Source organism: Macaca mulatta, chromosome 5, assembly GCF_049350105.2.
Source record: "Macaca mulatta isolate MMU2019108-1 chromosome 5, T2T-MMU8v2.0, whole genome shotgun sequence".
NCBI lineage: Eukaryota > Metazoa > Chordata > Mammalia > Primates > Cercopithecidae > Macaca > Macaca mulatta.
In genome coordinates this window covers 816,885-840,328 of record NC_133410.1, presented here as the reverse complement: position 1 = coordinate 840,328, position 23,444 = coordinate 816,885, and the positions used below count along the sequence as shown (strand labels likewise).

Sequence of the window (23,444 nt, the reverse complement as noted above, 5' to 3'; positions counted from 1 at the left end):
AGCCTGGCCAACATGATGAAACCCTGTCTCTACTAAAAATACAAAAATTAGCTGGGTATGGTGGCAGGCACCTGTAATCCCAGCTACTCGGGAAGCTGAGGCAGAATTCCTTGGGCCTGGGAGGTGGAGGTTGGTGGTGAGCCGAGATTGCGCCACTGCATTCCAGCTTGGGTGACAAAATGGTACCCTGTCCCCCCCCCACACACACATAATAAATAAATAATAAAGAAAGAAAGAAAGAAAAAGGACGGGCATGGAGGCTCCTGCCATAATCCCAGCACTTTGGGAAACTGAGGTGGACAGGCAGATTGCTTGAGCTCAGTTTGAGACCAACCTGGGCAACATGGCAAAACCCCATCTCTACAAAAATAAATTAGCTGGGTGTGGTAGTGCCTGTAGTCCCAGCTACTCTGGAGGCTGAGGTGGGAGTATGGCTTGAGCCCAGGAGCCTGAGGTTACCGTGAGCTGTGATTGCACCACTGCACTCCAGCCTGGGTGACAGAGCGAGACCCTGTCTCGAAAAAAAAAAACCACACCATAAAGGGGGTCCTACCAGACCTGAGCAGAGCCATGGGCAACACAGTACAGGAATTAAGCAGGTGAGACGACCAGAGTCCTCACTGGTACCAGAAGATGGCAGCCCAGGAGAAAGCTACCAGTCAGAGGGAGGCCTGCCAGAGATAGCCACATCTCCTCTCAGAGAATGGGGGTGATGAGGCCCTACAGGCCAGTCTGCCCTGCGCTGTGGGGTAGAGGAAGCTGTGGGGCTGGACAACTACAATATTCACAGTTGTGGCACCAGCTGTAGGTGAGAAATGTAAAGGGGGACCCTATCCCCTCAACCTCTGAGGGGCCCTGGGCGACCAGGGGCTGTCCCCACCTGAGGGGTCCCAGCCTTCCTATAAGGCAGTGTGCATGGTGATGACTGAAGTCTCGGGGTGATCTCCCAGCAAGAGGTCAGGTCTTGGTTGTGTGTCCCAGGGTCTCAGTGAAATCAGCTGCTCCCCTGACCCAAGGCTCCCATGCCTCTTCACAGCAGGCCTACTGTTACCAAGGCCAGACCCTTTCATCTTTCAAAAGACTGACTAAAAATGCTTTAAAGAAGCAACCTTTGGCCGGGCATGCTGGCTGACACCTGTAATCCCAGCACTTTGGGAGGCCGAGGTGGGTGGATCACCAGAGGTCAGGAGTTAGAAACCAGCCCAGCCAACATGGTGAAACCCCGTCTCTACTAAAAATAAAAATTAGCCTGGCGTGGTGGCAGGTGCCTGTAATCCCAGCTACTTGAGAGGCTGAGGCAGGAGAATGGCTTGAACCGAGGAGGCAGAGGTTGCCGTGAGCCAAGATCACACCACTGCCCTCCAGCCTGGGCGACACAGTGAGACTCTGTCTCCCAAAAAAAAAAAGAAAAAAAACATAGGAATAAATGTAGAGGTCAAATGCTTGTTTGTCCAACTGCGACAGGAGTGTCATCCCTTGAGCAGGCCACATTCTCCCCACGAATTGGCGCGGGCAGATACTCTGGGGTGGGCAGGGTGGGCCCAGGGCAGCATCTCCTTCCTCACAATTGGAGCATAAGCCACCGAAAAAACAAATGTACTTTGTGTACTTTCGTTGACTGAGGAGTAATGTAGGTAAGAGAAAGGACTCTGCTTATTTATGTATTTAGGACTCTGTGCTGATTTATGTAAGCATAGTTGCATCTCTGTGTAAGCGGAAGACAGCAATATAATTCTTTCTATTAAAGGGGACGTTCAGTGCAGCTACTGCAGAGCACTGTCAGGACACAGGCCTCCACCGCCCCTCAGGAGGGACTCAGTACATCTCAAGGGAGTTTTATCCTTAAAAACCAGAAGCCACATGGACATCTACCTTGGGTGGATTTGGTGGGCCTCGGGACTTCTAGCAGCAGAAGGCCTTGGCTTCCTGAACACAGATGGTGCGGGTCTCATCGCAGCGAACCCCCTTGTTTTTCTGTTCCTCTGCTGCATTTCAGGGGACACTGTTCAGCCTTCACCCAGTCACAGGTGTACTAACACACATGACTCACAGGATTTTTGCCTTAGGCATACAGAACTGCATGGCAGAAACAAAACCACCAGCTAGCAGAGAGGCCGAGGCCTGGCTCTGCTGTGAGATTGCCAAGGTCCCTGCAGCCCCGAGCTGCTGCAGAACCCACAGGAACTGACTTCCAGAGCTTTTTTCTGGGGTCCTGGTGCAGGGCCCCACCCACCGTTCACAGGTGGAGCTTGAAGCTCTTAGACCCTAGGCTCCCGTGGCTACCATCACCGGGCTTTGTGGCCAAGTCCCCAAAGTGGGTGGACCCAATTTTGAGGACTTGTGTTTCCCCAACTCCCTGCAGTTGACGCTGACATCGGTGTCTGCTTGTGGTTTCAGTCAATATCTTGACATTTCTTTTTTTTTTTTTTTTTCTGGAGACGGAGTCTTGCTCTGTCGCCCAGGCTGGAGTGCAGTGGCCGGATCTCGGCTCACTGCAAGCTCCGTCTCCCGGGTTCACGCCATTCTCCTGCCTCAGCCTCCCGAGTAGCTGGGACTACAGGCGCCCGCCACCTCGCCCGGCTAGTTTTTTGTATTTTTTAGTAGAGACGGGGTTTCACCGTGTTAGCCAGGATGGTCTCGATCTCCTGACCTTGTGATCCGCCCGTCTCGGCCTCCCAAAGTGCTGGGATTACAGGCTTGAGCCACCGCGCCCGGCCAATATCTTGACATTTCTTAAGAGGGACTTGCCGAAAATAAGTAAAATATACTTTGAGTCAGTGAAGTCTTTTTTGTTTTTTTTTTTTTTTTGAGATGGGGTCTCGCTCTGTTGCCCAGGCTGGAGTGCAGTGGTGCAATCTCAGCTCACTCCAACCTCCATCTCCCGGGTTCAAGTGATTCTCCTTCCTCAGCCTCCTGAGTAGCTGGGACTACAGGTGCGTGCCATCAGGCCCGGCTAATTATTGTATTTTTTTTTTTTTTGAGACGGAGTCTCGCTCTGTCGCCCAGGCTGGAGTGCAGTGGCCGGATCTCAGCTCACTGTAAGCTCCGCCTCCTGGGTTTACGCCATTCTCCTGCCTCAGCCTCCCGAGTAGCTGGGACTACAGGCGCCCGCCACCTCGCCCGGCTAGTTTTTTTTTTTTTTTTTTTTGTATTTTTTAGTAGAGATGGGGTTTCACCGGGTTAGCCAGGATGGTCTTGATCTCCTGACCTCATGATCCGCCCGTCTCGGCCTGCCAAAGTGCTGGGATTACAGGCTTGAGCCACCGCGCCTGGCCAATTTTTGTATTTTTAGTAGAGACAGACAGGGTTTCACCATGCTGGCCAGGATGGTCTCGATTTCTTGACCTTTTGATCCACCCGCCTCAGCCTCCAAAGTGCTGAGATTATAGGCATGAGCCACCACACCCGGCCAAGTCTTTTTTTTTTTTTTTTTTTTTTTGAGATGGAGTCTCACTTTGTCACCCAGGCTGGAGGGCAGTGGCCGGATCTCAGCTCACACTGCAAGCTCTGCCTCCCAGGTTTACACCATTCTCCTGCCTCAGCCTCCTGAGTAGCTGGGACTACAGGCGCCCACCACCTCACCCGGTTAGTTTTTTGTGTTTTTTAGTAGAAACGGGGGTTTCACCGTGTTAGCCAGGATGGTCTCGATCTCCTGACCTTGTGATCCACCCGTCTCGGCCTCACTAAATGCTGGGATTACAGGCTTGAGCCACTGCGCCCGGCCTCTTTTTTTTTTTTTTTTTTTAAATGAGATGGAGTCTTGCTCTGTAGTTCATGCTGGAGTGCAGTGGGGTGATCTTGGCTCACTGCAACCTCTGCCTCCTGTGTTCCAGTGATTCTCCTGCCTCAGCCTCCTGAGTAGCTAGGGACTACAGGCTCCTGCCACCACGCCCGACTGATTTTTATTTTTAGTAGAGACAGGGTTTCACCATGTCAGCCAGGCTGGTGATCAGACTGCCTTGGCCTCCCACAGTGCTGGGATTACAGGCGTGAGCCACTATGCCCAGCCTAAGTCAGTTAAGTCAGACTGAACCTATTTTTAAAGTTTACTGCTTTAGGTTGTGAGAATGTAATTTTGGCCATATTCTCCTTTCCTTCCATTTCTAGTTTTCTCAGAGTTTCAAAATTGTTGTATATTTCTTAACTTTTAAAAACTGAAGTTTTGGCCATAGTGCTTTTTTTGGGGACGGGCGGCAAATTGTCATAGGGAGACGGAACATTCATTTGTTAGTTGACACACCTATGGGAATCAGTAAGTTCTTTTTTAGCTGTATTTTCCTTGGCATAATCAGCTCCAAGCTGCAGCGACCTCTTTCTGCAAGGAGACAAACTGAATGAGCTTTACAAAGTTTCTGGCCCAAACTCTGGTAGCAAATGCCGGACCAATTTAAATGAGGGTTGGCAACCAGGGTGACAATTTACAAATGCTGCCCGGAGCAAATCGAGACGTTGGTTAACCTGGGAGTGGGGAGGGCTGGGGTGAGGAAGGGAGCCGTGGGCTGATGTGTGCTTTTTGTGTGGACATATGTGCACATATGTGCAGACATGTGGTCTGAGCGCACACATATGTAGCATGCATGTGTGTGTGGCCAGTGTGTCTGCGGCCAGGCTACCTGAATGGTCCATCCAATACCCATGGCATTGTTCATCCCATGAGCAAGTCATCTCTCGTGCTCGTACAAATGATTTATATAATACATTTCCAGCCAGAAACACTTTCACTTAAGCTTTTCTTTTGCTTTTATTACAAGCATATAATATTAATTGGCAAAACACTGAATACAAGCTTCACTATCATAAAATCAAAACATTTAAGCAATATTCCAAAAAAGATTTGACAAAAACTAGCCACCAAGAGTACAAAAATTACACACCAACACAAAGCATAAAAAATGTAAACTTTCAAATTAAACAGTCAAAAACATGTATCTGCGTGATCACCTCCACACCTCGACTGCCTTCGTCTGCCGCACGCTGCTGGTAATGGCTGGGTGGCTGCACCGTCGTCCCCTAACCCAACATTGCTTTCGTCTGGGAAAATGCGTCTGATAGCCAATTAAGCCATGGGAGTGGACATTTACACGGAGGCTACGCACATCTCAGGGGACGCTCAAACTGCAGTTCGTTCCTCAGACGCACTATTGGGTGCGAAGGACACCTGGAGGGTGAGGGAGACCTCGGCGCGTTCCTGCGGGGCCTTGGCCACGTGGCCATCGCCCGCACCCTGTCCCCTGCCGGGACACAATATTTGTACAGATTATGGTATCATTTGAATGATTTTCTAATCTACTTATCTCAATTTATTTATTTAAATGTCAAGGCAGAGAAAGATATTGATCATGTTAAGGTCACGTGATGTGGTGGCGCAGTAATGACTTCCTGAGGAAACAGAGAATTGGATGTTTTGTGATTTAGCTATGTGCACTAAACTTATTTTCCATGTTTTGAGAGCACATTAAACATTCACGTACAATGTGGGAACAGGCTGGCTCATACCCAGAACGTCCAACCCAATGCCACCCTTTGAATCACTGTGAATGCCGTTCTGTTGCCATTCAGAGAAAACAAGCAAGGCTGCAAAGCCCGGGGGTGCAGGCAGCTGCAGTGTTTGGGCCAGGGCAGCTCTGCTCTTGTGGTCTGAGGCCATGTGGCCCCGCCTTGGGGCGGCCTGGCCACAAGCACGTGGGGTCCAAGGCACCAGGACCCAGGCAGGACCGAGGTGGCCCCACAGCGTGGCCCGAGGCATCACTGGCTGACAGGCACTCACACACAACCCCAATGACAGCATTCTCACAATAATAACAATGAAAAAGGAAAAACCAAAAGCTGAATGTATATATTTTGGAATTCCATCTATGTTCCCTTTCAATTTAGCAGAATAAATGCTACATTACAATTTAAACAGATGTCTAATAAATGTGTGTTGGAACCTATTGCACAAAAGCATAAAAAATGCTCTTCATCCACATAAAACAAAAACATACAAATTAAAAGCTACTCAAAGTAAAAAGAAGCTTGCAAAACATCTCACAATTTCATTTTATATGCCTGTAAATAAAGCTGGACCACTGAAACCAAACAATTGGATGGGAAAATATGATAGAAGGCTTAAAATAGAATAAATAATTTTATAAAGTTAAGTTTTCTTTTTTAACCCCCCAAATCTTAAATTCAATATTATATATTCTATTTGAATTTTCTATTTCCATGAAAACTGCATTGGTGAGACCGTATTCCGGGTAATTAGCCCCACTGCTGTTGAAAACGACGCATAAGGTGATTTAACAGCATTTGTTTTACCAGCATAAATAGTTGTGAAAACTTCTTCACAGTAACTCCATCTGTTTAAAAAAAAAAAAAAAAAACCACTTAATAGAATCCAATCATTAACCGATCCTGGCTTTCATGCTGGAAAAAATGAAATTCAGCCTTTTTCTGTGAAATGAGAGCTTGACAGAAAGGAAAGAAGGCCGCCCAGAGGCTCCACGGACGGCGGGGCCATTGCACTCCAGCCTCCAACGACTAAGGCTGCAAGGTCAGACGAGAGGCAGAGGCCCCAGGGCCGAGTCCTGTAGTGAAGACTGTCTGCACGATGAACTCCTAGAAAAATAGGGACTTCTGCTGCTGAGGTTTTGTCAGGTTAACGCGGTTACAAAAGCAGGGTCACCACCGGCTGGAGACATCAACACGGGCTCCACTCACCCGTCTCTCTGTGTATTTAAATATATCAGCTTAGCACCATAGCAAAGTCAAGTGATTTCAAAGATAGCTACAAAGTTACAAATATATATTATGACATTATTACAATGATATTCAGTTTAATCTGAACTGTGATTTAATTTTATTTTAATTTGGAGGCTTGTAACTGTTTAATCCTTTCTTATTCCGCCACACAGGAAAATGCCTAAGTTCTAATGTTACACTTAAAACTGCACTGTGATAACACACGGTTGTACAGAATGCTTCAGCAGTATGTATATTTTGAGGTAGACAGGTAATATTTATTCATACACAGCTACTCATAGACCCTTATACAGTGACTCTAGAAAATGATTTGGATGAACAGCAAGCTTAGGTAACTGAGTAACTCAAACCATCCTGGGAGTTGATGGGCTTAAAGAAAGAGGTGAATTTTGACCAATTCCTAACAAAGAACTTGCTTTTGTTTTAAAAGGCCTTACACTGACAATCACTCAAATGGAATTAATATGCATGTTTTCCTCATCCCTCAGATGAGGTCTCTTGAGCTGCTTTTTATCTAAAGGAAGCAGAAGAAAACAGCAAAATTCAAGAAAAAAATGTCCAAGGTGGATGGCTTCTTGGAAAGCCTGAGTGGTGGCCAGGGACCACCTGGGCTCCCAGGGAGCGGAGGGAGGAGGGATTCAGTTCCACAGGAAATAAATGGGAACAGCCTGGCGGAGAAGACAATGACAACTGCAGGACAACACCTCAATTGCTCCAGAAAACAGCCCTTGCTCCTCCTTCTGGCCTTTCCACACTTCCAAGTTACTGTTTTAAAGGAAAAAAAAGTGTGTGTGTGCTGACAGTTTATTCTCTAATGTGACAAAAACATGACCATCCAGGAGGAGAGGGGCTGACACTGCAACCAACTGAGGCTGAAACACAGCTTCAGCTGAAATGCAGCATCTGCAGAGCGGGGGTCATCTTCCCTCCGAGCCCTTCAGCTGCTCACCCTGTCCCTGCAGCTCAGAAAAACACCCTTCCAGTAATGGGCGGAGGAGCACAACAAGCTCCTCCCACCAGCAAAGGGGAAGGGGAGACCTTGGACAGAGGGGGCAGTGAGTGCGTCTGGGCATGAGCCCGAAGCAACCACCAGCAAATCCTCCCCATGGACGCCAGGAGAGCTCTGATCCCAACCACCACCACCTCTCCCTTCAGCAAAAAACGGGGAAAGAAAACGTAGGAAACCAAATGGCGGCACTCAACAATTTGTGCCGTTTTTAATACAAGTGATTTTTAAAAATAAGAATTGTTCTGCAAACCAGCACTGAGCTGGTCACATGGCCTCTGGTCTACCTGCTGAGCGTGTAAGAAACCGCAATGTGGAGTCTGGGATCCCGTTTCCAGGGCTGGGTGTGTCGGCCCCAGGCGAGTGACAGTTCGAGTGAGTCCCAAGTGCCGACCTCACACAATGAAGGGTGAACCAGTCAGGGAGCTGCTGTCGTGTTTCATAAGGTGGGAAATTGAATACAATGGTCAAATCATAATGTTAATGGAAACCTCTTTTGATTTGCTTTTAAATTAATTTTTCATATAACTTCTAAATCTTCAAGAAGCTAAAGGCAACATAAATATTGTCATTCACCATGAAGACATTTTTTCAATAACTTAGGAAGGATTCAATAAAAGTCCAACTATTATTTGAGGCTTATCATGAAACCTAATTCATAAACTAAACTGAAGTGAATTCAGATTTTCAAGACCTGGAAAGCAAGCAGAGGGAGCTCGTGTCAGAAGGTGACTCAGAACCGTGTTGCCTGCGAGAATCACTCTCGCCTGCGAGGCTGAAGCACAGGGTGGGGGGTTGGGGAGAGGACGATCGGCTCTGGGAGACTGTGAAGTGTTTTCATCCTCTGTAAACGTGGTGCTGGTAGTGTCTTGTTGAGTGTGAATTCTCTCTCATACAAAAGTTATAAATATTCTCTATTCAGAAGTCTGGTCCACATGACACCCAGAGGCAACGTTCTTAAGCGTGGTGGCCGGGAGCACCCAGGGGTGCAAGGGCCCAGTCTGCGGGTGCTGTGCGGCGCCATTCACAGCAAGTCCATCTTGGGTCTGTAGTGCAGCAGGAGCGGCGCCTTCTGGAAGACACAAGAACACAGCGCCTGCTTAGCAGGGGTGGAGGCGAGGAAACAGACTTACTTCATCGGGAAGGGCACTGAGGAATTGCGTCCCGTGAGACACAGTCCACACGGAGGACTACATAGAGACCCTTCTGTTCTGAGCAATGTCAAGATGCCAGTGGGGGAGACAGGCTGGGAAGACATGCGCCCTCTCCCCTGGCCCCAGGTGACCACCTTTACCTGATGTGGCCCTGGCCACCACTCCCTTGCCCCCTTCTCCCTCAAACCCTCTGGCCCAGCCCCAGGCCAGCCTTGGCTCCTTACCCCCCTCCCCAGGCAGCAGCACCAGCTGAGGTGGGAGAATTCCACCACTGGTTTCCTGCTTCAGAGGGGCCCAAAGGCCCCAGGGGACCCTCTGCTCATGGCACTCATGGACTCGGCAGTTTCCCACCGGGGACTGTGCCCCTCAGAGCTCAGCTGGCGCCTTCCAAGCTGGCTCTGGGGTTGATGATTTCAGAAAGACCAGAACTGTGTTTCATAACCATCTCTGTAGCTGAGTCATCACTTTTTTTTTTTTTTGATACAGAGTCTTGATCTGTCGCTCAGGCTGGAGTGCAGTGGCATGATCTCAGCTCACTGCAAGGCGTGCAAGCTCCACCTATCAGGTTCATACCATTCTCCTGCCTCAGCCTCCTGAGTAGTTGGGACTACAGGCGCCGGCCACCATGCCCAACTAATTTTTTGTATTTTTAGTAGAGATGGGATTTCACTGTGTTAGCCAGGATGGTCTCAGTCTCCTGACCTTGTGATCTGCCCACCTCAGCCTCCCAAAGTGCTGGGATTACAGGCGTGAGCCACTGTGCCTGGCCAGAGTCATCACTTTTAAGCTTTTAGAAAAGAGATGTGGGGCCAGGCGCGGTGGCTCATGCCTGTAATCCCAGCACTTTGGGAGGCTGAGGCAGGCGGATCACGAGGTCAGGAGATCGAGACCATGGTGAAACCCCATCTCTACTAAAAAATACACAAAATTAGCCAGGTGCAGTGGCAGGCACCTGTAGTCCCAGCTACTGGGGAGGCTGAGGCAGGAGAATGGCGTGAACCCGGGAGGCGGAGCTTGCAGTGAAACGAGATCGTGCCACAGCACTCCAGCCTGGGCGACAGAGCAAGGTTCTGTCTCAAAAACAAAAAAAAAAAAAAAAAAAAAAAAGAGATGCACAGCAAAGTCACTGCCATTCAGAGCAGACTCTGAAAATCAAATCACGCGTCTCACCTTGAATCTCCACCTCGTGACAACAACGAACTTGAGCGTGTGGTCCTTGCCCAGGATCTCCTCGTTGCATAAAATGTCCAGCTGGGGGAGAAGCAGGTTTGATTAGAAGCGGGGAGGTGCTCAATCCATGCTGACATGGCCACCTCGATGCTGGTGTGAAATCTGCAGCCCTTCCCCAATCATGCAAGAATGTGGCTAGAGACGGTGGTGGTGGTTCACGTATTCCTCCATCCCTACCTCACAGCCTAGACAGGGGGTGTGGTTCACGTATTCCTTCATTCCTACCTCACAGCCTAGAGACGGGATGTGACTCACGTATTCCTCTGCTCCTACCTCACAGCCTAGAGACGGGATGTGGTTCACGTATTCCTCCATCCTTACCTCACAGCCTAGAGACAGGGTGTGGTTCATGTATTCCTTTGTCCCTACTTCACACCTAAATGGAAATCCAGTGCAACATACAAGCTATGACAGAGCAGGCCTGTGCCAGTTAGGGGGATGACATTTCTGCAGGGGGTGCAGGCGCAGGGACTAGCTCCTTGCGGTTGTGGGTTCCCATTCCACCCCCACCTGGCCTGCAGCTGCCCTGTACCCTTTTTCTCTTGACGCCCAGGCCCCATCACACCCCATCTACCAAACCTGCTGTACTGAGAAATGGGAAGAGGTGGTTTGCAGCCCCATGAGCAGCCCAGACAGCTCCGGAATCGGGTACCCTGGTTCCCCAGGTGGCACAAGCACCTGAGAGGCCCACAGGGCTGATGTGTTTCCCTCCCCATACTACCCAGGCCTGGTCCACACCAGCCCCCTCCCACGGCTGCAGCCTCCAGGGGCACCTCTCCCCACAAGCCTTACCTTGGGTCCAGGCTGTCCCTCCCTCTCACCACAGTGCAAAAAGGCACTGGGCTCCCCAGTCTTTTAAAAAAATTAAACAGACTTTTTAAACAACAATTTAAGGTTCACAGCAAAATTGAGAGGAAGGTACAGGGAGTTCCCGTCCCCCTTGGCCACCCCCCAACCAACACCCTGCATGGTAGCACATTAGTCACCACCCAGGAACCTGCATTGACGTCACCTCTAGAGTCCAGAGCTGATGTCAGGTTGCCCTAGTGGCAAAGCCACAGGTGCACATACAGCAGCATTGCTGCCCAGGAGCCCTGTGCCTGTCCACTCCTACCACCCTCCCCAAGCCCCTGTAGCCTCCAGATGGTTCTGCCTTTTCCAGTGCGCCGTGCCGCAAAGCTGGAGTCACACAGCCTGCAGCCTTTTCAGAGGCGCTTCTCTACTTAGTAACAGACACTTGATTTTTCTCCCCCATGCCTGCTCCTGGCCTGACTGCTCGTTTCTTTTCAGTGGTGGATAATATTCCAGTATGGACGCACAACAGTTTATTTACCCACTCATCTACTGAAGGCCATCTTGGTCGCTTCCAAGTTTTGGTAATTATGAAGAAAGCTGCTAACAATATCCGGGTGCAGTTTTTTGTGGGGGCAGGAGATTTCGTTTAAACAACAGGGGGTATGGCTGCTGGATGGTTTGCCAAGAGTGTGTTTTGTGTTGTCAGCAGCTGCCAAGCTGCTCTCCACAGGGGTTGCAGGTTCCGCTTCCCACAGGAATGAATCTGCGTTCCCCGCATCTCCGGAGTGTGTTGTCAGTGCTTGGGATTATGGCAGTTCTACGAGGTGCGTGTGGTGCCACGTGGTTTTACTTGCATTTCCCTGATGATGTAGACAGTTCTTCAGATTCCTTTCTGGGGAAGACGTGAAGCAGCCCCATCTGTCTGAGTGGCTGGGTTGCGGGGCTGAGAGGCACGGTCACCGCAGCAACAGCGAAAACCTCACACTCTTCCCTGGAGGAACCAGCCCTGTGCTGGGAAATGGCCGACCCCTTCCCCACCCCCTGCAGCCCCACTGCCCCCGTGGCTTCCCGCTCCACCTCCACATGAAAATCCAAGGACTTCCTCGGCCTGCTCCGTCCCCAGCTACCATCCATCTTTTCTGTTTCGCTACACAGAAAAGCAAACAAAACAACTGAAACTTAGCAAAAAGACTTTCCCCATTTCCTCCTCTCCCTTCCTGCAATGTCCTGACTTTTCTCCATGGGCTCTAGGCAGCCCGTGCTCACTGAGTCTCCCCAACCCCAGTGTGCTGTCTGTATCCCCTGCCAACATGTGGGACACTCAAGGCTGGCACTAGCCCCCCATGATCTGACACAGCCTCTGCTCTGTGTCACCACAGCAGCTACGCCTGTTCCGAGACGCCACACCGCCCCCCCCTCCGCCAACTGAGCAGCCGCAGGCCTGCAGTCATTCCTGACCCCTTCCTTTTCTCTGCATCGCCACCCAAATACATCAGCAACTTATTGTGGCTTTCTCTGAATTAGTCTCCCACGGCTACCACGGAAATTAGCACAATGAGCGTGGTGGCTTCAAACAATAGAAATGTACTCAGTTCCAGAGTCCATAAGAGTCACGCTCCCTCTGCAGGCTGCCAGGGAGAAGCACAGTCCATTCCGTGTTGCTGCCACAGCACGCCACACACTGGGTGATTTATGAAGAACCCAGTTCTTCATAACCCAGAACTTCAGCACAGTTCTGGGAGCTGCGGCATTCAAGGTCACCACGTTGCCACTTGTGAAGGCCTTCTGCTGGGTCCGCACGTTGGGAAAGAAGAGGGAGAACCCATGCTGGCCAGTCCTTTCACAGCAGCGTCGATCTGTGCATGGGGCAGGGCCCTCGGTCTGAGTGCCTCCCCCAGGCCCTAACTCCCAGCACTGCCCCGCTGGGGATGGAATTTCCAACATATGAATCTGGGGGATGCCTTTGGACCACAGCAGGGGAGCCTGCCCTGGCTTCCAGCTGCTGGTGGCCCAGGCACTCCCTGGCTCGCCTCAAGGCTGCCTCCCTCCAGCCTCCAATCCGTCCTCTGCTCTGTCCTCACCAGGGCCTCCTGTCCCATCTTGAGTCTTCCTCTGCCTCACTTGTCATGGGATTTAGGCTCCACCCATACATTCCAGGATTATTTCATCTCAAAATCCTTCACTCAATTATATCTACAAAGATCTTTTTCCAAATAAGGTCCCATTTGTAGGCTCTGGGGGTGAGGACATGGCTTATCTTCTGGGGCCCACCGCTGAGCCCACTGCTGCTCCAGAGAGCATCTCAAGTCTGTCCACTTCTCCACCCTGACTGCCCCCACCACAGTCCTCCTCTTCTGCGACTCCTGGTGCTGGCCTCTCCTGTGTCCGTTTCTGCACAGCCTGAGCAATTTTCAAAAACGACACCTCAGACCCATGCTCCTGCCCACAGCCACCAGTGCCTTCTCTCTCCACGAAGAGCTGGACCCTGCTGGCGCCTGCATCTCCATGGTGTCACCGCCTTGGGGGCTCACAGGGACCCACACTGGCATGTTCGTGATGCACCCGCTGCCAAGGCCACCTCACGCCAGTATTCCTTCATCTCCTTACGCACCACAGCCTGGAAAGGTCCTCCCGCTCTCCATCCGCCCATGTCTCCCCTTGTGAAATTAAAGCACAGAATTTCTCGTTGCGAGGAAAACCTTTACCCTATTTTAAAACAATCTCATCATCCCCGCCCTAGTTCTCTCTTCCACTCACAGTGGCGTTCCACGTTCCCTGTCTCTGGGCATCCTCCTATCCTGCTCCCTGGTGGAGCAGGGAAAACTGATTTTTTTCTGATTAAAATCTCCAAAGTTGTTAAAAACAAAACGAAACTAAGCAAAGAATCTTAGAAGTGTCACTTTTACAAATAAGAGAGGACTTGTTATGGTTTCTACTTGGGGATCAACTGTTACCTCGTTAAAGGACGAAAGGTTGAGTTTTTTGGCGATGAACTTCTTTAGATGCAAGACGGTCGCCTGGGCGGAGCAGCGGATCCACTTCCGCTTCAGTCCCCGCAGTTTGCTGCTGTTACACTCCAGGCAGATGCTCACCTGCAGGAAAGGACGCTGGTGAGAACACAGCAGACAGGCTCCCCCGGACGGTTCTGGAGGCTTCCTTAGACATATTTCACTAATTCCTCAATCTAGGACTGCTGACCTTTTTAAGATCAGACATCTGCTTTGACTTCAACAGTGCAGAAAAATAATCTTACATACCTTATCTGAAAACCTGTTTATCATCTGCTTGCCATTTTGTGAACTATCACCTCACCCCGTTAATTCTGTGTGTTATTAACATAATATTTGAGAGTTAATTCCAGAGTTATTTATCCATCGCAGGCACTGAGTTCTTGGTCTCCAGCTAAGTCTGTCTGGACAAACACGGGGCAAAGAAGAGTGGGTGGCTCTGTGTCTGCGAAAGCACTCAGGGAGACAGCAACGACTGCAGGAAGACAGCAGGGAGAAGGCTTGAGCAGAGCCTCAGGTGGAAGGTCACAGCTGCCTTCCAGGTGACCAGCAGCTTGGCAGGAGACCCGCAGGATAAAAAGTGACTGAAGGGGATTGTGGAGTCCCAGCAGCCACAGGGTCCCAGTGGGTGCGAAAAGGAATCTGCCCAGGACCAGGCTCAGGACGAGTCTTCACCCGAGGGCCTGGCTGCTCGGCCCCCAAGATATGCCTGACAAGGAAGGGCGATGCTCACGGCAAACACTTCTAGAGGTGGAGCCACAACAAACGGCACAGTTAGGCCCTAAAAATGCAGTGGAAGGATGACCAGGGGGTTAACTGAAATATGTATGTCTAAAATTACAAAAGATACAAAAGGGAGGACACCAGGGGTACAGACAGGCAGGTGTTGAAGGTAATCAGACACAATTTCTAAAAATAAAAACACTGACAGAAACTAACATCTCAGTGGATGGCTGAACCACAGATTCATCTCAGCTGAGGAGAGACTGATATCCTAAAAAAAAAAAATCACTGGAGGAAGTTACCCATAAGGAGTAGAGACAAACACACCAATTAAAACAATAAAAGGAAGGCTAAGAGAAAGGGGGAAGATGGGAGCCCCAGAGAAAAGAACAGAAAGGAAAGGAAGTGTTAAGAAACAGTGACTAAGGATTTCCTACAACAGTGAAGGTCAGATTCTCAGTTTCAGGAAGCAAAATAATCCAAAATAAAAGAAATAAAAAGAAATACACACCCCGACATGGTGCAGTGACTGAGCACAGCCCATTACAGGCCCCCGCAAGAGCCACTAAGAAGAGAAGTGGATTCCGTGCAAAGAGCAAGAGAGAGATCCTTGCTGTAGGGTGAGGATGGAGTGAGGGGCTGCCTGCAAGCATCACAGGAGAGGGGCAGCACGGGGAGAAAGACCTAGAGTTCGGAGGGAGAAGAACACAGGAGAGGAGCCGCGCGGGGAGAAAGACCCGGAGTCCGGAGGCAGAAGAACTCGGGAGAGGAAGAACTCGGGAGAGGGGCAGCGAGGGGAGAGAGACCTGGAGTTTGGCGGAAGAAGTGAGAAGCGGGAGAAAGGGCGTGCCCAGTGAGAGCGGCGGTAGAGGTGCTTGTGCGGGGAGGGGCACAGACTTACAGTAACTTTGGACTTTTTTTTTTTTAGACAGAGTCTCCCTCTGTCGCCAGGCTGGAGTGCAGTGACTCGATCTCAGCTCACTGCAACCTCTGCCTCCTGGGTTCAAGCGATTCTCCTGCCTCAGCCTCCCATAGCTGGGACTACAGGTGCCTGCCACCACGCCCGGCTAATTTTTTCTATTTTAGTAGAGACGGGGTTTCACCATGTTGGCCAGGATGGTCTCGATCTCCTGACCTCGTGATCTGCCCGCCTCGGCTTCCCAAAGTGCTGGGATTACAGGTGTGAGCCACCATGCCCAGCCCACTTTGGACTTTTAAAAATATAAATAGTTTAAACATTTTGTAACCACTAGTAAAACAGAAGTAGAGCTTATACCTTGCAAACTAGGGGAAGAAAGAAAGAGATTAAAGTTAGTAATTCACTTGACAACAGGGAGGAAGAAAGCATAGGAAAAAACTGACGAAAAGAGCAAAATAAAAAAATAAAGCAGGAACCAACTCAGATCCTCCATGGAAAAATCGTGGAATGTGTAAGGTAATGTGCCAGCTAAACAATTTCCTGATTTTTTTTTTTTTTTTTTTTTTTTGAGACGGAGTCTCGCTCTGTCGCCCAGGCTGGAATGCAGTGGCGCGATCTTGGCTCACTGCAAGCTCCGCCTCCTGGGTTCACGCCATTCTCCTGCCTCAGCCTCCCGAGTAGCTGGGACTACAGGCGCCCGCCACCTCGCCCGGCTAGTTTTTTGTATTTTTTTTTAGTAGAGACGGAGTTTCACAGTGTTAGCCAGGATGGTCTCGATCTCCTGACCTCGTGATCCGCCCGTCTCGGCCTCCCAAAGTACTGGGATTACAGGCGTGAGCCACCGCGCCAGGCCAAAAGTTTCTGATTTTTAAAAAAACCTAACTCTATGTTGTAAACAGTGTCACATTTAAGACACTTTAAGAACAGAAATACCACACAAGTATTAACCAACAGAAAGCTGGCATAGCTAGATTAGTATTAGTCAAGCAGACTTTAAGAAACAGAGCTTAATGAGGAAGAAGCCCCCTAAAGACAAGAAACATTTCTATACGGGACACAGCTGGTGACAAAAGCGCGCCGACAGAATGGCCGTGGTGGGCTTCACGTCTCTGTAAGCAGCGGACGTGCCCTGCCCTCAACAGGCAGCCGCTGTCTCAGGCTCAGGGAACAGGCGCGCCAGGCACGCACACACAAGTCTGAGGCAGCAGGGTCTGCAGTGTGTGGGGCCCACAGGGCAGCAGGAAGGGGCTGCACTGATGAATGCCGGCCTGCATGCACCTGAGGGAAAACGCAGACACATACAGGCGGGGGCGGGGTCAGGGGTGGGGGGGGATTGTGGAAGGAAAACAAGAAAATGTTTACATTTGCTCAGATTTGCATACATACAGGAGATAATCACACAGTGGTTCTCTATAGGTCACTACAGACAGTGACACAGATGAGAACAAAATTAAACCTTTTCTATAATATTAATCTTAGGACTAAACCAATGTATTACCTATTTAAATACACTTTAAGTTACAAGCACACTTCTAATTTTTAGGCTTTATTATGGCACAGTTTACACACCTCTTTTATGTATATGATGCAATAATCTTCCATACATTCACAGACTTTCTCGATGATCGCCATGGCAGTCTGGGATGGTTTCCATCACCTCAGAACCCCCCATCAGGCCCTTCTGCAATCTGACCCTGCTGGGGGAGTGGGGTGGGGAGTGAGTGTTTAATGGGGGCAGAGCTTCAGTTTGGGAAGATAAAAAGGCTCTGGAGATGATGGTGGTGGCGGCTGTACAACATTGGGTTTGTACCCAAGGCCACTGAACCACACACCTGAAAATGGTTAAAATGGCATATTTTATGTGCATTTAACACAATTTAGAAAGCTGGTAAAAAAAAAAAAATGAAAATTTAAAAATTATTTTAATAAGAACCAAATTATGCAGCTGGAAAGTAAAGGAATGTTCAACTCTAGAGTTTAGAAAAGAGCCGGGTGCAGTGGCTCACACCTGTAATCCCAGCACCTCGGGAGGCTGAGGCGGCTGGATCATTTGAGGTCAGGAGTTCGAGACCAGCTGGGCCAACATAGTGAAATCCCATCCATAATAAAAATACAAAAATTAGACGGGCATAGTGGCATGTGCCTGTAATCCCAGCTACTCAGGAGGCGGAGGTGGGAGACTCACTTGAACCAGGGAGGCAGAGGTTGCAGTGAGCCGAGATTGCGCCCCCACACTCCATCCTGGAATATAGAGTAAGACTTCGTCTCAAAAAAACCCCCCAAAAAACAAAAAAAAACAAAGGCTGGGTGTGGTGGCTCATGCCTGTAATCCCCGTATTTTGAGAGGCCAAGGCAGGTGGATCACCTGAGGTTGGGAGTTCAAGACTAGCCTGATCAACACGGAGAAACCCTGTCTCTAAAAATACAAAAAATTAGCCGGATGTGGTGGCGTGCGCCTGTAATCCCAGCTACTCTGGAAGTCTGAGACAGGAGAATAGCTTGAATCCGGCAGGCAGAGGTTGCGGTGAGCCGAGATCGCGCCTTGCACTCCAGCCTGGGCAACAAGAATGAAACTCCATCTCAAAAAAAAAAAAAAAAAAAAAAAAGGACAATTCTGAAGAAGAAAAATGAGGGGGACCTACTCTCCCAGAAGACCACAGCTTAATGGTAAAATAAATCATTGCAATTCACTTAAGTTCCTTGTTGTTTTGGCACAATGGGAGACAAGAGACCAGCAGAACAGAGCAGAGAGCCCGGGGGGACCTGACAGTGTGGAAACCTGGCAAAGTTGAACCCACCCGTCCATTCTACACACAAGGTCAACTGTAGGGGCTTACAACCCAACTGGGAAAAGCAAACCTTTCAAATATGTTACAAGACAACGTAGAAGAATGTATTTATGACCTTAGAATGGGGAAACATTTTTAAGACACAAAAGAAAATACCGAGAAATTTAATTATGTCAAATTTAAAACTGTGGATGATGGTAGGTTGAAGAAAGCCAACAGCCACAGAAGGAAAGACGATCGCTGCGGTGAGCGCGGGGCGGTGAGGGAAGAGGCAGCCCTGCAGCTCACGTGAGGAAAAGTCAGGCTGCCCAGGACAGAGACGGGCAAAGAACAAGTAAGCAACTCACACGCAGAGGAGCCCAGAGACGTGCGATGAGCCTCTGGACACCCCACACACAGGAGACTGATCAGAAATAACACAGATACCGTGGAACACACCTGCCCAGGGGGACAGGTGCAATGTCTTAGAAGAGTGATGGGCCGGTCACCACCTAAAAGTCTCCAATGTTAGAACAGATGGGAAATTAAGTGTAAAAACGTCACAGCGTACCAACACGTGCCACGCACACACTGTGCACACACTGCGCGCTCCGCGACACCACGTGGCCCTGTGTGTACACGGCAGTCACCATCAAGCGGTTACGTTACACAGCTCGAAATGCAACTTTGATTGTAAAGAGGGCACTACAGAAGGACCTGTCGCTTTCTATGCCTACCCATCGGCCTGCCTGAGAACACTGAGCTCCTTATCCACCTGGAAATGAAAAAGAGCCCAAGATCTGGCATCTGCATCTGGGTCACCAGCGAGTCCTACAGGCTCCCTCCCTTTTTTTGGGGGGGAGGGGGGACAGAGTCTCGCTCTGTCGCCCAGGCTGGAGTACAGTGACGCGATCTCGGCTCACTGCAAGCTCCGCCTCCCGGGTGCACGCCATTCTCCTGCCTCAGCCTCCCGAGTAGCTGGGACTACAGGCGCCCGCCACCTTGCCCGGCTAATTTTTTTTTTTTTTTGTATTTTTAGTGGAGACGGGGCTTCACCGTGTTAGCCAGGATGATCTTGATCTCCTGACCTTGAGATCTGCCCACCTCAGCCTCCCAAAGTGCTGGGATTACAGGCTTGAGCCACCGCGCCTGGCCGCTCCCTCCCTTTTAAATATGCCCCAACTGGGCCGGGCGCGGTGGCTCAAGCCTGTAATCCCAGCACTTTGGGAGGCCGAGACCGGCGGATCACGAGGTCAGGAGATCAAGACCATCCTGGCTAACACGGTGAAACCCCGTCTCTACTAAAAAATACAAAAAACTAGCCGGGCGAGGTGGCGGGCGCCTGTAGTCCCAGCTACTTGGGAGGCTGAGGCAGGAGAATGGCGTGAACCCGGGAGGCGGAGCTTGCAGTGAGCCGAGATCCGGCCACTGCACTCCAGCCTGGGCGACAGAGCAAGACTCCGTCTCAAAAAATAAATAAATAAATAAATAAATAAATAAATATGCCCCAACCCAGTGCTGCACACGCATTGCCACCTGCCTGGGCCTCCGGCTCCGACTCCTGCCTGGTCTCCGCATGGCCATCCTGGCCACGCAGGCCGCTCACTGCAGAGCAGCTGGCTTTATCTGGGGATAAAGCCACGCCCGGCTGCATCCCACAGCACACCCTGACCTCACATTCCATCTGCCTCATCTCCCTCCTCTGGGTAAACAGCAAGTTCTCACCATGGGCCCCCAAGGTCCCCAACCTTGGCTCGTTCACTCTGCCCCGAACTCACTGCCCATGGCACGTGGGGCAGCTTGGCACCAGTTCCCAGCTCACTGCCCCCTGCCTCACCTCTGCAGTCCAGGAGACGCTCTTTCCACCCTCTGCCCCTTCCACGTCCAGGGGGTCTGGCTTGGATGCATGGGCTCTCTGCTCCCCACCAGCCAACCCTCACCACGCCGGCTGTGAGGTCCCTGCAGGCAGAGCCCACTTCCAGCAGCCGTGCAGCAGGAGCAGGGGTCCGGCTCTCGGGTGCGAAGTCCCAGGAGCCCAAGGGTGCGGACAGGAGCTGGCGGGCCAGGAAGGCAGAACTCAGAGGAGTGAAAACAAACCACATTTCCAACTCCACATACAGGAGCCACTGGAGCCTCTAGAGGGCGGGAGGGGCCCCACACCAGGCCCCCAGCCTGTTCAGGGCACAGGAGCCATTTCCCCTGTTTCTGGTGCTGGGACACCACACCCACCACGTCACAGGCCCAGTAAAGGTTTCCTAACTCCGTACGAGTGAAGACGAGCACAGACCACACCAGCTCCGCAACCCCACTGGGGTCTGTGGGTGCCAGGACCACCAAAGACAGACGCAACTCCTCCCAGGACCCAGAAGGCCCCTGAAGTCCACTGGGCAGCTGCTCGCTCCAAGGGAAGCTGAATGTAGGGTTTGTAGGAGGTCAGAGTCTCACTCTCGTTGCCCAGGCTGGAGTGCAGTGCCTTGAACTCAGCTCACTGCAACCTCTGCCTCTCAGGTTCAAGCGATTCTACTGCCTCAGCCTCCTGAGTAGCTGGGAATACAGGCGCCCATCACCACACCCAGGCTAATTTTTTGTATTTTAGTAGAGATGGGGTTTCACCTTGTTGCCCAGGCTGGTCTCAAACTCCTGAGCTTAGGCAACCTGCCTGCCTTGGCCTCCCAAAGTACTGGGATTACAGGCATAAGCCACTACGCCTGGCCCAGAGTGTTCTTTTTTTTTTTTTTTTTTGAGATGGAGTCTCGCTCTGTTGCCCAGGCTGAAGTGCAGTGGCACAATCTCGGCTCGCTGCAAGCTCCGCCTCCCGGGTTCACGCCATTTCCTGCCTCAGCCTCCGAGTACAGGTGCCCGCCACCACGCCCGGCTAATTTTTTGTATTTTTAGTAGAGACGGGGTTTCACCGTGTTGGCCAGGATGGTCTCGATCTCCTGACCTCATGATCCATCCACCTCGGCCTCCCAAAGTGCTGGGACTACAGGCGTGAGCCACCGCGCCCGGCCAAGAGTCTTCTTAAACATTAAGTTCTAGGCTGGGTACGGTGGCTCAACCTGTGGTTCCTACTCGGGAGGCTGAGGTGGGAGAATTGCTTGAGCCCAGGAGGTCGAGGCTGCAGGGAGCTGAGATTGTGCTACTATACTCCAGCCTAGTCAAGAAAGTGAGATCCTGTCTCAGAAAATTAAAAAAAACTTTAAAGTTCTATTCTAATTTCCTTACCATTTGCTCCGGGGCTTCTCAGCTCTGGGAGAGAAGCTGCCCACGCCCTCTCCTGGGCCACCTGGCAGCTCAGGTGTGTGAGCCATCAGGGCCCAGACGGGCCTCCAGTGAGGGCTGGGATCTGTCTCCCACTATCCAGGTGACTGAGCTAATCTCAAACACAAACCTTTGTGGTTCAACAGAGGACAAAGCCTACTGAAGTGAGACAAAAGAGTTTCATCAGGGACATGTTCAGAAGAGCCCCAGACGGACGGGCACCAGGAGGAGACTGGCAATCCCGAGGCTCTGAAAACGAAGATGGGCGGGGGCTGAGCGTCTGGATCGGACAGAGGCCTGAAGGGGGTGGGAATCTCTGGGGTTGCGCTGACGGGGTCACGGCCACGTGCCGGCCCCTCCTGTCTGCCCAGCCTCAGTCTGGTGGGGAGACCCCGGGGGCCTGGAACCGGAGTAGGAGGCTGCATGCACAGGGGTCGAAGTCCACGTAGAGCCCCTGTACCCCCAAGACTGCACCACACCCCACCCCCAAGTCCTGGTGGACACTCAGGACCCCAGCTCAGGGCAGCAGGCCCGGCCCCCACCTCACTCCTTATCCACAAACCCCACCCTTGGCTGCCCAGTCTCCAGAGGCCTCAGGATGCCCACGCAAAGCCAGGCTCTGGAAGCGGTGGCTGTGGGGGAAGGAGCAGAACAGCTGCAGGCCACACATCCAGGAAACCCGCCGGCTGCTCCCAAAGAAGTCAGGCTCCAGAAAGCAGAGTTCTGGAATTAAACAGACCGATGGTTTACACTTAAAAACAGATGAGAGCGAAGAACAGCTGTGAAGCAAATGAGTCACCTGAGGCTTCCGGCGGTGAAAGGAATGGGGTCACACAGAGAAGATGGCAGATGCAGGGACTGCAGGAGGCAGAACTGAGAGGAGAAGGAACGACCAGGGACCTCAGGAGGGAACAGCAAGGGCAGCGGAAGAGGTGGCTTCCGCCCATTTCCGAACTCCCAAGGTCAAGTGTGGGAAGCACCATTCACCTGTGCAGGGGAGTGTCTTCCAGGAGGATCCCCGTCCCCCCTCGTAAAACAGAAAGAACGGCCTCGTCAAGTACTTTGGTTTCGAAGACGTCGTGAGTAAAGAAACCCGACAGGCTTTTGCGTTGCTCAGCGATGACTAAACTTGCCTCCCTCGGGAAGATTCGGAGGAGCCACCGGTCCCAGGAGGCCTGTGCCTTGAGGCTGAGTGCCCACCAGCGGTGGGTGGGGGTGAGGGGGCCTGCGCCCGTTCGATGATGGAGAAGAGGTTGCCTGTGAAGCCAGCATGGCCGGCTGATGCCACCCTGAGCCTCGGCTGCTCCAAGCTGGCTGCTGAACCAACCTAGAGCTGGAGCCCAGCCAGAGGCCGGAGGGGTCGGAGGGGCCAGAGCCTCCAGGTACAGGCACAGCATCCACACCCTCATGCCCTTCGGAGGGGCCACCAGGGGAGGGCACAAGGCTGGGAGCAGAGACATGGGCCTGGGTGGCGGGTGCTTCCCTCATCTGTGTGGTTTTTTTTTTTTTTTTTTTTTTAATGCTTAGTATGAAAAGTACATTGGCCGGGCGCGGTGGCTCAAGCCTGTAATCCTAGCACTTTGGGAGGCCGAGACGGGCGGATCACGAGGTCAGGAGATCGAGACCATCCTGGCTAACACGGTGAAACCCTGTCTCTACTAAAAATACAAAAAATTAGCCGGGCGAGGTGGCGGGCGTCTGTAGTCCCAGCTACACGGGAGGCTGAGGCAGGAGAATGGCGTAAACCCGGGAGGCGGAGCTTGCAGTGAGCTGAGATCCGGCCACTGTACTCCAGCCCGGGCGACAGAGCGAGACTCTGTCTCAACAAAAAAAAAA

The 23,444-nt window shown here is 51.3% G+C and overlaps 1 protein-coding gene and 1 long non-coding RNA gene across 19 annotated transcripts in view; one reads left to right on the top strand and one right to left on the bottom strand.

Moving 5' to 3' along the window:
* The first annotated feature begins 833 nt into the window (after positions 1–833).
* LOC144341064 (uncharacterized) lies at positions 834–4,922 on the top strand. The gene is made up of 2 exons (XR_013417648.1): positions 834–3,374; positions 3,974–4,922. It is a non-coding gene; the product is annotated as an uncharacterized LOC144341064 (long non-coding RNA).
* PCGF3 (polycomb group ring finger 3) overlaps positions 4,717–23,444 on the bottom strand; it is a 64,795-nt gene continuing 46,067 nt past the window's right edge. For 13 of the 18 annotated variants that reach the window (XM_078001539.1, XM_078001537.1, XM_078001538.1 and 10 more), the window contains 3 exons: positions 13,884–14,021; positions 10,075–10,155; positions 4,717–8,822 (listed from right to left, as the gene is read on the bottom strand). In XM_078001539.1, coding sequence (XP_077857665.1) covers positions 8,775–8,822; positions 10,075–10,155; positions 13,884–14,021 — 267 coding nt within the window. In that variant the 3' untranslated portion in view covers positions 4,717–8,774. 18 annotated transcript variants of the gene reach the window in all.